The sequence below is a fragment of the Manacus candei genome, unplaced genomic scaffold (assembly GCF_025592945.1).
Source record: "Manacus candei isolate 608988 ecotype Guabito, Panama unplaced genomic scaffold, ASM2559294v1 h1tg000057l, whole genome shotgun sequence".
Taxonomy (NCBI): Eukaryota; Metazoa; Chordata; class Aves; order Passeriformes; family Pipridae; genus Manacus; species Manacus candei.
In genome coordinates, this window is record NW_026138105.1 from 12539120 (window position 1) to 12551399 (window position 12280).

The following is a 12280-nucleotide window of genomic DNA, read 5'->3' on the forward strand; positions in this document are numbered from 1 at the left end:
CCCATCCCAACCTCCACCGCCTCGAGAGACAACGCACAGCCTCCAAAACACAGACATTTAATAAACCTGGCTGCATTACCATTATTATTATTTACAGATCAAACATTGGGAAAAACAGTAGAAAAGAGGAACTCTTGTCTTCATAAATACCAGGCCCAGCATGGTGGGGGCCGCACACCCACTGGCAGCCGAGGGGGGACACAGGCACCCGCAGCCACTCACACACACGCACAGCCCTGGGCAGCTCCAAGCAGGGGATCAGGTTTGCCCCCTGAAGCACCCAGCTTCTCCCAGACCTTCAGCAGAAAGACAAGGCCACCAGGATACAACCCCCACCCCAGGCAGTGGGATCCCCTCGGTGGAGGCTGCAGAGAGGCAGCTCCTTCCCCAGGGCTGTGTCCCTTCTCTGTGCAGGGGGGAACCAGCCCCTTGCACCCCACCCATGGGTGTTGGTGAGGAGCACAGCAGGCAAGAACCACCAGCAGTGCAGGCAGGGCAGCCACACATGAGGTTCCATGGGTTTTGGGGACCAGCCACACACCCAGGGACACACAGTATCCTCTGCCTTCCCGCAGGCTGGCAGGGGCCTGATTCTTCAGTGCTGGCAGAGGGCTCTGACGATGGATGGCCAGCCACTACATTGGGCCAGTGGTGCTGTGGCACAGGGGGGGCTGAGTTCAAGGGTCCTGTCACAGGCAAGAGGTCCCTGCTCCTTCCAGGGCACAGCCTGTGCTCTGTCCCCATCCAACATAGCCCGCTTGCAAGCAACCCATCTCCAGTGCCCACCACGGCACTGCTACACGTCGGAGACCTGCTGGGGCTCCCTGGCCTGGCGCAGCCCGTAGAGCCACTTGATGACACGGGCGTTGCGCTCGATGACAGAGATGCCGTAGGGCACACGCTCGGCTGGTCGCCCCTCCGGTGTGGCAGCGCTTGGCGGGGAGCGCCCGCCCTCCGAGCTGGCCGTGCTCACGCTGTGGAACTTGAGGGACACGATGTCAGAGCTGGCGCGGGCGAAGCGCTCGGCCCCCATGTCCTGCATCTCCTCGGGGTCGAGGCCGCAGTAGTTGAAGAAGCGCTCCAGGTCGGCAGTGGCCCGCGAGAGCCGGTCGCTCAGGTCCGACTTGGAGCGGTGCAGCAGCGGCTGCCGGCGGGCGCTCTCGGGGCGGGCGGGTGAGCTCCGGGACGGGGTCACAGGCAGCCCACCTGAGACGGGGGATGCGGGCACCGGTGTCACTGGGCTCCTCGGAGCTCCACAGGGACGCACGTCCACCCTCCGCACGGCCACGCTGCCGGGGGGCCTGGCGGTGGTGGGGCTCTCCGGCAGCTTGCCAGCCCCCTCCGCCGCCGGCACCTCTGCCCGCCACCTGCACTCCCTGCCCAGCGGGCTCTCAGCCTTAGGGAAGGGGCTGTCACAGAGGTTGATGAGGTTGTTGAGGATCTCCAGGTCAAGGGAGGTCTTCGGGCTGGCAGCCTCGGCGCGGCGGGGCCCCGCGGGTGCCCTGCGGCTGGGGGTGAGCGCAGCCCGGCGCACCCCCGGCGTGAAGAGGGGCTGCTTGAGCAGCAGTGGCTTCACCGGCTCCTGCTTGGTGCTGGCGACCCGCTGACTCTTCACATACTTGGCCTTGTCGGCCTCCAGCCTCTCCACTGCGCTGGGCTTCCCGGCCCCCGGCTCGGCGTGCCGGCGGAAATACGCGGGGCCCTTGCGGAGGATGCGGACGGGCATGACCGAGGTGAAAGGCGCTGTCACCGTCACCCCCTTCATGGTGTCGCCGGCTTGCAGCGCCTCGACGGGCATCCTCCGTGCCGGCACCGGGACAGGGGGTGGGCGGCCGCCACGGGCAGCGAGGGGCTCACGTGCCGTCGGCTGCGAAGAGGGACCGGAGTGAGCGCGGCGGCGATGCTGCCCCTGCCCGCGATGCTGCCCCTGCCCGCGATGCTGCCCCTGCCCGCGCCCCGGCCCCGCGGCAGACAAAGGCTGCCCGGGCTGTGCGGTGCTGCACTGGCTGCGCCGCCGGCCCCGGGCTGCCTATTTGAAGGCGGACACCACGCCTCCACCGCCGCCGAGCCTCCCCGACACGTCCCCCGGCCAATCCGCGCCGCACGCCTGCTTCAAACCGCACCGGGGCCAATGGGGCCGGCCCCGGCGAGGGGCACCCTGGGGAGCGAGTGGGGCGGAGAGAGCCCAGCACCCCTCAGCGATGCTCTGCCCGCATCGCATATGCCCGGGGATGCACCGTCTGCATCAAGAGGCGCACTGAATGTGCCCAGGGGGTGCATCACCCACATCAAGGGGTGCATTTCCTGCACCCAGGAATCAGTCACCCACTCCCAGAGGAGCACTGATTTCTCCCAGGGGTGCATCGCCTGCTCCTAGGGGAGCATGATTGCTTCCAGGGGTGCAATCACCCACATCTTTACATCGCCCATGCCGAGGGGTGCATTGCCGACTCCCAGGAGTGCCTCCCCCATGCCCGGGGTTCCATCACACACCACCCTGCCAGGTGCTCCACTTTCTCTGCTGTTCCCTCAGCTCTAGGCCCTCTTGCAAGCTCCGTGGCTGCCCTTGCAAGCTCACAGACTCACTGCTCCCATCCTGGAGCTCCTTGGAAAGTACGGGTGGGGGTTTCCACCAGTGCTTCCCCGGCCACAGTGTGCTGGGAGCAGCATGGGGCCCCGCGCACCCCGTGTCCTTGGGCCCCTGCCAACCCCAACAAGTGCAGCCGCTGCCACAAGGCAGAGGCACCGTGCCCGCCCACAGCAGGAAGGAGGGGCACACCGAAACCAGCCCTGCACCCCTCTGCAGCCCCCGGCCCAGGGGTGGGCACACCTGGAAGGGTCTCAATACCCAGAGAAGCTCAGGCAGTGGCAGGGCATGAAGGGGGACACATGGCTCAGACCTCCTCCCCCAAGCCCCTTCCCGAGCTGCTCTGAGATCTCCCCTGGGGGTCCTGATTTGGGGCACTGCTGAGCCCTGAGGAGGTGAGAGAGCAAGCCCCAGCACTCACCGGGAGCAGTGGTGGGTATGATGGGCACCAGTGTGCTGTGGCCCCACTCGCTCTCACGGCAGCCCCGAGCAGGCAACCGTCACGTCATCCGCTCACCTCCCTGCACAAACTTCCTGGGTGCAGCCCAGATCCTGTCCCAGCTCTGGCCGCAGGCGGCAGGAGTCAGCCCCGGCACTCAAAGCCCCACCGAACCATGGCTGAGCCACAGCTGAGCCATGTCTGCACCCCCTGCCAGCCCAGGGGTTACAGTGTGTCAGCCCCAGCCCCCCCAGAATCTGCACCCCAGCAGGGTCCCTGCACAGCACACGGTGCATCCGCCTGACACGCCGTGACAGGCGAGAGGCCTGGGGGAGGATGGCTGTCTGTCCTCGTACTCGTGCCCTGCCTGGGGGGACACGCTGCCTCCTGACCTGGAAAGTGTCTGCAGGGGGGCGGTCAGGCATGGTGACAGCTGGGGATGGTCCCAGCACCAGTACAAAGCTTCCTGTGTCCTCCCTGGAGCAGCTTTCTGCAGCCCTCTGCAGCACCCCTTGGGTCCAGCACTGCCCAGACCCTATGCCAATGGCCAGCCCTGCTGCCCTCGTGCCTGTGCCCAGCACAGGGAAGGTTCCTTGGCTGTAAATGTGCCCCCCAAGCAAGGTGAAGGAGGAAAATGTCCCCATGTTGAGCGCTGGAACCCAGCTCAGTGCCAGACACTCAGCCCTGGGGCCAAGCTGAGGGTGGCTGTTGGGGACCAGGGATGAGGACACAGGGTCCCCCAGCGCAGTCACCTGTGGCCGGTGTGGGGTCCCCTCCCCAGCACGGACAGCCAGGTTAGGCACAACCTGCTGCTCCACATTCCTGCGGTGCTGAGCCGCTGTGCTGGCACAGCTGGGCTGCACCGAGCCAAGGTGAGCTGAGCGGAGCCGCCCTCCAACAGACCCAAAAACACAGCAACATTATCCCATGCCCCAAGCCCAGCCAGAGCACTGGGCAATAACCAGCATGGCCCAGCTCCTTGCCTTCCTGGGCCAGGCAGCCCAACCAGGCTCACTTGGCACACCGGCTCACCTCCTGCCTGGAGGAGCTGCTCCAGAGGTGTGCGGTTGTGACCTCCCCCCCTCCACCAGCTCACCCAGCCCCACTCTGCTGGCACAGGACTGGCACGGGACCGGCACGGGACCGGCACCACCTCCGCCACCCACCTGGATCGGCCCTGCGGCGTGGGAGCCTCCTCGGCACGGATCAACTGCTGCACTGCTTCCCCCTGCGCTCTTTCCGAGGGTGTCCCGATGGTGTCCCAATGTCCCCGCACCTCCTGCTCCCCAGCCACGTCCTCCCCGTGTCCCTGTGGGACGGTGGCTGGCGGGCACTGGAGCAGCTCCGTGTGCGGCGGCTGCTGCTGAGTCAGTGCCGGGCGAGGACGCCCTCCAAGGCAGCTCAGCGCTCACATGGGATCGAAACCACGGGGCATTCCTCCATGCCAGGCTGCGTCACGCAGCGTGACAGTGCCTGGTGACGTTCCAAGTGCCGGTTCAGCCCGCGGTGCCGGCTGGGCAGCCTGGATGCACATGTGGCCTGAGGTGCTCCCACGAACAAAGCCAAAACCCTTCTGAAGGTCGCTGCCCACTGCAGGCAGAGGATCCTGATGCTGTGTCAGGGCTTGAGGGAGACAGGGAAATTCCCAGCCCTCCCGTGGTCACCTGAGTCCCCATGTGTCACCGGCATGGCCAGCTGGCAGGGCCTGCTCTGATGTGGAAAACTCACTTTATTTCCCCATGCACCTGACAGCAAAAATTCCAAAGTGTAGGAAAATAATCTGTGAGCAAGAAGAGAGGTGACACACTCAAGCAGAGTCACCAAGCCCACAGCCACCTGAACCCACTGGCCTGACCCCAACCCCAGGGTGGCTCCTGTCCCATGGTACTGGCATCTCCAGTCAGCTCTGCATAGAGGGAATGAGCATTTGGCCCACGCCATGGAGCTTAGTTACAGCCCTGCATTGTTCAAACTGCTCTTGGAGCAACACAAGGAGCTGGTGGAAGGAGAAGAGCCAAGGGAAGCACGCAGTAAACAGCTGTCTGGGAGCCAGAGGGCTGCCCTGAGCTCAGATCCACACAACGGGCTCGGCTGGAAAATCCCTGCCCGGTCGGTAGGCGAGGGCAGAGCCCTCAGGCTGCATCCCCCCACGGCTGTGAGGCTGCACGGGTGCAGGCAGGAGGCTGTTGGAGCTGCCCGGGCACGTCTGGCCCGTTGGAGCAGGGCGTTGGAGCCAGGCAGCGCCCCGTGCCTCGCCCTCCCCAGGAGCATCCCGGGACATGCTCCGGGAGGGCAACCTTCTGCAGGAATGCTTCCCCAGCACCTGGTACAGCACCTCCACTGCTGCTCCAGGGACAGGGGCACAGTGTTTGGAAACAGAGGGACTGGCACTGCCTTTGCTCTCACCTCCCACAGACATTCCTCCGTGCCACTCTCAGGACCTCCTGGACGGTAAGTGCAGCTGCAAATGAGCAAAAACACACTCAGAGGCCAATTCCCCCCTGGAAGTGCTGGGTGAAGGCGGCTGCAGGTGCCTGGTAGCACCCACTGGGGCTCAGTGCAGTGTGGGCAGCCCCATGCAGAGGCACCCCCAGAGCTGGGAGCCCCCAACCCCTTAATTTTGGTAGGTGCTAATTTCTGCTGTTTTATTTCAGCCCCTTGCCACGTCCTAACCCAGGGCAAACCACCCTCTGCTCCTGCCTGAGCTTCCTCAGCGAGAGCTCTGCAGAGTCGCTCTAGAAGTACATGGGGACATGATGGGGAGGCTCCTGCTGTGCCCAGCATCGCCCTGCTCCCGGTGGGCAGAGGGAAGGATGCTGCCTGCACCCGAATGTCCCCACTCTGCTCAGGGAGCCAGGAGCCGGGGAGGTGACAGATGGGGACATGCCGGGCACGAGGCCTTTGTCTGGCCGGTGGCGGCGGCACGGACCCGCAGATGGCGGCTGCCGTGGGGCCGTGGCCACAGCCCGTGGCCAGGCGAGCGCTGGGCCCTGGGGATCCGGCCCTTTTGTTGGGGTCTCACCTCCGGCAGCGGCCCCTTCCCGGCCGCCCCCCACCAGCCTTTCAACTTTCAACTTGACCTGTTCCTTTCACATGGAAATGAGATGCAAATGGAGCTGGGGCTGCCGGGGGTCCAGCGGCTGTAACCCGCCAGCAGGTCCCCAAGTCTGGGGGGTCACACCCACTCAAATGTGGTGGCCAGTGGTCTCTGGGGCGAAGGGGTCCCCTTTGTCCCCCAGGAATGGAGCAGCAGCCCCCACCCTGCCCAGGCAGACAGTCTCCACCGCTCCCAGCTGGAAGCGGATGAGTCTAGCCGGGGCTGAGTTTCAGGACTGACCCTTGCTCTCCCGGGCTGCCGATCCTCCCATGCCCTCCCACCATCCAGACACCCCCATGGCACGGGCAGCGTGCCCAGCCTGGGGAGCCCCGCTGCACCCGCTGCCCTGCACTGGCTGCAGTTGGGATGGGGTCCCCAGTCCCGGCTGGTGAGGAGGGGGCTTCCAGAGGGTTGGTCATCACAGCCCGGCAAAGTCCCGCAGGCAGGGACCACTCGGCTACCAAATGTTGCCATCTGCCTCCGGGGCCTTCGCTCGCATCTGTTGGGGGTGTGGAGGGGTGAGGGGCCGGGGGGCCGGGGGCTCAGCTGCGGGGCGGGCAGGGGGCGGAGGAGGCACGGGCAGGGGGCGGAGGAGGCACAGGCAGGGCAGGCAGCACGTGTCGGGTGGATTTGGGTGAGGAGTGTGAAGGGGCAGCATGGGGGTCCCGCACTCAGCACCCCCTCCAGCTCCACTGCCCCTGCCCTGCAGCCGTTTGCCCTTGGGAAGGGTCTCACCACCGTCTGCACTGCTCCTTTGTGCTGCCAAATTAAACACAGGGTAATTGTTGTCTCCTCTCCATTCCCTCCCTGTCCACATCCCCACGGACACACAGCGACCTCAGCTGCCCCGGGGCCAGTTCGAGCTCCCCACGCCCAGTTTTCCCCAGCGCTTTGGACCTGTTCCCTGCCTTCCAGGTCCCCTGGGCTTTTGTACTGCTTTTTAGTGGGGCAGAGGTAATTTTGTCCGTGGGAGCCAGTGTGAGACTGTTTGTGAATTGTGTTGAAAGCTGATAACCCGGGGGTGTTGGATTATGGCTGAACAGTACTCATACAGTACAAGAGACTTTTCTGCTTCTCACACTGCCCCACCAGTGAATGAGAGGGCTGGGGGTGCACAGAAATCGGGAGGGGACATGGATGGGACAGCTGCCCCCCTGACCAAGGGATACCCTGGACTGTAGGACATCCTTGCTTTCCCTAGTAGACTGACTTTATCTCCACCTATTACTTTTGTCCCTTTTACCCTTTCCCATTCTGTCCCTCATCCCACCGGGGGATGTGAGTGAGCAACTGCGGGGGGCGGGGGGGCTGAACTGCCTGCTGGGGTTAAACCACAGCAGCACCTCAAACTTTGACCATCCCCCACCACGGGCACCCACCGTCCCCACAGTGCCAGGGGACACTCTTGTCCCCACTGCACTGAACAGCCCTGGATGCTATCGGTACTCCCACAGGAGCAGTAGCCCCCCGAAGGGACAGGGACAGGCAGGCAGGCAGGGCAGGCAGGGAAGCAGGTCAGGGAGGGCAGACAGGGAGGGCAGCAGGGAAGCAGGCAGGCAGGCGGGAGAAGGCAGCTCCAGGTTTCGCAGGGCTGCAGCCCGCTCTCCCAGCGACACCCGGTGGGTGCTGGGGGAAGAGCTGCCATGAGGCATCCTGGGGCGGTGGGTGCTGGGATGGGACGGGGGGTGGGGGTGGTGCTGGGGGTGACCTAGAGTCTGTCTCCTCACCCGGCTGGTACAAGTGGTTCATACGCTGGCTCACAGTTGGGTTCCCGCAGTGTTCCAAGGTGGGACAGTTGCCACACTCGGGGGTCCCCGAGGGCCCCATGCCAACCCAAGACCCCGCAGAGACCCCCGATGGGGACAGGAACCGTCACTGGGAGACACTTGCACCTGCAAGAAGAGTCTGTGATAGGTGGGAAGCAGTTCAGGCGGGGACAAGGGCAAAGTCCAGGACACCGCCAAGAATAATCACCCCCCTGAGCTGGAGACTCTGCCAGCTGGGACCAGGACGAGGAGCAGAGCAGGGCCAGGCTATCACCCGTCCGCATCCGGAGGTGGTGACGCGCCGCCTCACGTCACTGCTCCGGCAGCCAGGACTGGCTCCTGCCCGCGTGGTGCTGCCGGTTTCCCAAAGCGCAGTGAGTTACCCTTGGGAGTTTACCGAGGGACCGGTCAGACCGGACCCCACTTCCTTCCTGGCTCCCGCTCCCACCCCGATGCCTCCCCGCGGGGCCGGGGCCATGGGTGGGTTGTCGCTCCCACCAGGCTCAGCCCCGTGAGACGTGTGTTTTCCTCTGGCGGGCTCAGCGCCACGGGAGAGGGCTGGAGACGGCTCTGCGGGACTGCGGGGGCATGGAACGTGGGGGCACGGGACGTGAGAGTCCTTCCCAGGAGCGGGATGGGAGCGGGCAGGGGATGTGTCCGGATCCCAGCTGACTCAGCTGGGAGGTACGAGCAGAGGCTGGGCTGCAGGTTGGGCTGCTGGGGCCTTTATCCCGCGGCCACCCGAGCCTGCCGGGATCTCAGGGACCAGGCTGGGAGGGCGCTGCGTCGTCCTGCCCTGCCCATGCAGTGGGAGGTACAAGACCTCCATTCCCAGCAGAGCAGCTGCCCAGGCCACTCAGCGTCCAGGTGAGAGCCCTCTTTACCCTGCACCAGGCTGTGCTGAGCCCCGATGGGCTGTGCTGAACCCTTCAAGGCTATGTCGTGCTGCAACGTGAGCTTGGGCAAGTTCAATGCCCTCCTGGGTACCGCACCTGCTGCTGCCAAGCCCTAGCCCTCCGGGATGAGACCAGGTGGAGCCCAGCAGATTCCACACCCAGGGCAGGAGGGCACAGTGTCATCACTTGAAGGGAGCAGAGGGGTCCACAGGGCTTGCAGAGGGCAAAGGCGGATTGGGCTGGGCTGTGGATTCCGTACCCCCATGGCATGTGGGAGGGAAGCTGTTCTGCCTGCCTGCCCACGTAGGCAGCGGTCACAGGAGGACAGGGTTGGGGCTTGGTGGGGTCAGATCTCACCCCAACACTCATCGAAGTCTCTCCTCGCAGCACAGCAGCGTTGCCCCTGGGCCCAGGGACCCAGCCCTGAGCCATGGCACTGCTCACCCACCTCCTCGCCTGTGCCTTTGGCACAGGCTCCTGGGTGGCCATCAATGGGCTGTGGGTGGAGGTGCCTCTGCTGGTGACGGTGCTGCCGGAGCAGTGGGACCTACCCTCCTACATCACCATCATCATCCAGATGGCCAACGTGGGACCACTCTTCGTCACCCTCATGAACCGCTTTCGACCTGGCTTGCTGAAGGAGGTGGCTGTTATCTACATGGTCGTGTCTGTGGGTGTCATAGCCTGCTTGCTCCTCTCTTTCCTCTGGAACCACACTTCCGTCATCGCTGGGAAGTCCCACAGCATCGCCTTCCTGATCCTCACCTTCTTCCTGTCCTTGGTGGACTGCACCTCCTCCGTCACCTTCCTGCCCTTCATGATGCAGCTGCAGCCCCAGTACACAACCACCTTCTTCATAGGCGAAGGGCTCAGTGGGCTGATCCCTGCTCTCATCGCCCTGGGACAGGGCTCTGGCATCTCCAGCTGCGCCAACGTCAGCTACGAGGTCAACATCACCACTGGCAATGAGACTGTGGAGAGCACCATCTCCCGGCTGGAGACTCAGTACCTCCTACCCAAGTTCTCCACCCTTGTCTTCTTCCTGCTCATGACTGCAATGATGCTGATCTGCTTGCTGGCCTTCTTCTTCCTCAGCCGGCAGCCCAAGGTGTGGGAGCTCTCCCAGCAGCAGCTCTTTCCCACCAACATTGTGCTGAACTCATTTGACCAGATCCTTGACGAGGCAGCTGACTCGCAACTGAGCAGAGGCTGCTCATGCTCAAAGGATCCCAAGGGACAAGGGGACATCCTGCCAGAGAAGGTCTCCTATTCCCTGACTAAGCTCGCCTTCATCTACCTCCTCGTCACCTGGGTGAGCGCCCTGACAAATGGGGTCCTGCCGTCAGTGCAGTCCTACTCCTGCCTGCCCTATGGCCACACCACCTACCACCTGACAGCCACACTCAGCTCCATGGCCAACCCCCTCGCCTGCGTCGTGGCCGCGTTCCTGCCCAGCAGGTAGGTAGTGGGGTGCAGGGAGATGCAGCAGGGTGCACCCCGGGGGATTCTGCCTTAAGAACGGCCCCTGCTTTGCAGGGGCTTGCAAAGAAGGCACTGAGTGGGAGAGGGTCTGTGGGGCACCCATGCCCTGGCAGCACAGACACCCCAGGAATGGAGGATGAAGCCAGCAAGGAGCTGTCTTTGCCACTATCCAGGGATGGGCTGGTGGTGTTCCCCAGTGTCACTCACATGTCCCTTGCAGGTCCCTGCTCCTGATGGGCTTCCTCACCATGGCAGGGACAGGCTTTGGTGCCTACAACATGGCCATGGCGGTGATGAGTCCCTGTCCACTCCTCCAGCAGTCCCAGTGGGGCGATGCCATCATTGTAAGTCACGGGGTCCCTCCCACCTGGGGAGATCTCTGAGGCCACCCCTGGATCTCTCCCCCAGCCCCACAGTTGAGAACCTCCCCCAGCCCTGCTGATCTCTCTCCCCCCTGTGCTGCCAGGTCCTCTCCTGGGTGCTGTTCACTGGGACGCTCACCTACATGAAGGTGATGGCCGGGGTGATCCTGCGGAGCCACAGCCGCAGTGCGCTGGTGTGGTACGGGATGCTGGAGCAGCTGGGCTCCCTCCTCGGGGCACTGCTCATGTTCCCCCTCGTCAACATCTACAGCCTCTTCAAATCCGCTGACTACTGCAGCCTGCAGTGCCCAGTGGGACGGGCACCCCAGGGCTGATCCTCCTGCCAGCACAAACTCCCAAAACCAGCGAGGCTGGGTGGCTGGGAAGCAGCGCTGGGACTGGGATGGCTGCAGGCATGTCTCCCCACCAGATTCTGCCAGGTCCCCAGGCAGCAGCAGCTCCGGGGCTTTGTCCCCAGCCTGGGTACAGAGTGTCCCCATCACATGAAAACAATAGAAAGTGTTTGCTCAGCCCTCTGCCTCCCTGCTGCCCCCCATGCTGAGGGAGCTGCCTGTGCCAGTGCCCCCCGCCTGGGTACCTCTCAGCTGGGGCCATGTCCCATCCCTTCCCCTGGGGGGTCTGTCACTGTTTGGCATCGTGCCCTAAAGCCCCCCTGGACTCCACGGGTGGGCACAGCCCCAGCTGCACCCAGCAGCTCCGGCAGCGTTCCCGGCCCTGTGCTGTGGCAGCTGCCCCCAGACAGGGGGTTTGCAGCCAGCTGGGGGGAGCGGGGACAAAGGCAGTCATGGGGAGGGGGATGGCGGGGGGACATGGCGCATTCATGAAGGTCCCAATAGCAGCTGGGGAAACTGAGGCACGGTGGGACTGGGGGCACGTGCTTGACATTTGCCATCCTCTGCTGTGGCCCTGTCTGTGCTTTTTGCACCCTCCCTGCAGCCCTGTGCCTCGCTGCACCCCATCTCGCCCCGCTGCAACCCAAGAAGGGCAGTGCTGGGGGTGCAGAGCTGGAGAGGGGCCACGGCAGAGCCCCGCACTGGAGCAGCGTGGGCACAATGCCCATCGGCGGGGGTGTCACACCACCAATGCCAGGGCTGGGCCACCTGGTACCCAGCTGTGCCCTGACTGTGCTGGCCAGGTCAGGAGCCAGGTGAGCACCAGGGTATGGCAGGCACGGGGGGTCAGGGGGCAGCGGCAGCTCCGGGATGGGACAGCGCCCGTGCCTCGCACGCGCCTGCGCCCCTTCCCTGGGGCACGAGGCAGCCGGGCCTTTGTCCCCAGCCCTTTGTCTGGCATCTGCTCCCCGTGCTGGCGGCAGCACCAGACCACGGATTGGAGCCACTTCGGGGCTCCGGCTGCGGCCCGGCCGCCTCCGGGAAGGATGCACTTGGAATACCTAATGGCCAGCAGCCTCCCAAGCTGGCACTGGTGGGGGTCCTGCAGCTGAGGCAGCAGAGAGGGCAGGAGTGAGGGCAGCGGGCCCTGACCCCCAGCACCACTGGGCATTCCCCAGCAGCTCCCAGCTTACCCCACAGCCCCACACATCCAGGATCCACGGGGGGCAGGGGGCTGAGGACCGGTGGGAGACGTGGGGGCACAACAGGGCAGGTTATCTCATCCTGGGAATGGGATG

General features: G+C 64.6%; 2 protein-coding genes across 8 annotated transcripts; one reads left to right on the forward strand and one right to left on the reverse strand.

The window, feature by feature from the left end:
• Positions 1-76: 76 nt before the first annotated feature.
• Positions 77-7999, reverse strand: FAM110A (family with sequence similarity 110 member A). Of its 3 annotated transcripts, XM_051802960.1 has the most exons (3): positions 7851-7999; positions 4193-5487; positions 77-1867 (listed from the first exon to the last, which is right to left on the reverse strand). In XM_051802960.1, the coding sequence occupies exon 3, from the start codon at positions 1796-1798 to the stop codon at positions 797-799; it is 1002 nt and encodes a 333-aa protein (XP_051658920.1). In that variant the 5' UTR covers positions 1799-1867; positions 4193-5487; positions 7851-7999; the 3' UTR covers positions 77-796. The 3 variants fall into 3 exon arrangements, with proteins under 3 accessions (XP_051658920.1, XP_051658921.1, XP_051658923.1); XM_051802961.1 differs by lacking the exons at positions 4193-5487; positions 7851-7999 and adding an exon at positions 3009-3973; XM_051802963.1 differs by lacking the exons at positions 4193-5487; positions 7851-7999 and adding an exon at positions 3009-3973 and having other exon boundaries at positions 77-2605.
• A 128-nt stretch (positions 8000-8127) lies between these two features.
• Positions 8128-11218, forward strand: SLC52A3 (solute carrier family 52 member 3). Of its 5 annotated transcripts, none has more exons than XM_051802940.1 (4): positions 8128-8263; positions 9173-10243; positions 10488-10611; positions 10734-11218. In XM_051802940.1, the coding sequence occupies exons 2-4, from the start codon at positions 9216-9218 to the stop codon at positions 10962-10964; spliced, it is 1383 nt and encodes a 460-aa protein (XP_051658900.1). In that variant the 5' UTR covers positions 8128-8263; positions 9173-9215; the 3' UTR covers positions 10965-11218. The 5 variants fall into 5 exon arrangements, with proteins under 5 accessions (XP_051658900.1, XP_051658902.1, XP_051658904.1 ...); XM_051802942.1 differs by having other exon boundaries at positions 8135-8263; positions 9178-10243; XM_051802944.1 differs by lacking the exon at positions 8128-8263 and adding an exon at positions 8551-8573 and having other exon boundaries at positions 9178-10243.
• The last annotated feature ends 1062 nt before the right edge of the window (positions 11219-12280 follow it).

What these genes read in the sequence shown, in the direction of transcription:
- SLC52A3 (XM_051802940.1), top strand. Translation starts at nt 9,216, where the DNA reads ATGGCACTGCTCACCCACCTCCTCGCCTGTGCCTTTGGCACAGGCTCC. An exon ending in GCCGCGTTCCTGCCCAGCAG is followed by an intron (nt 10,244 to 10,487) that starts GTAGGTAGTGGG and finishes TGTCCCTTGCAG; the next exon opens with GTCCCTGCTCCTGATGGGCT. An exon ending in AGTGGGGCGATGCCATCATT is followed by an intron (nt 10,612 to 10,733) that starts GTAAGTCACGGG and finishes CTGTGCTGCCAG; the next exon opens with GTCCTCTCCTGGGTGCTGTT.
- FAM110A (XM_051802960.1), bottom strand. Translation starts at nt 1,798, where the DNA reads ATGCCCGTCGAGGCGCTGCAAGCCGGCGACACCATGAAGGGGGTGACG.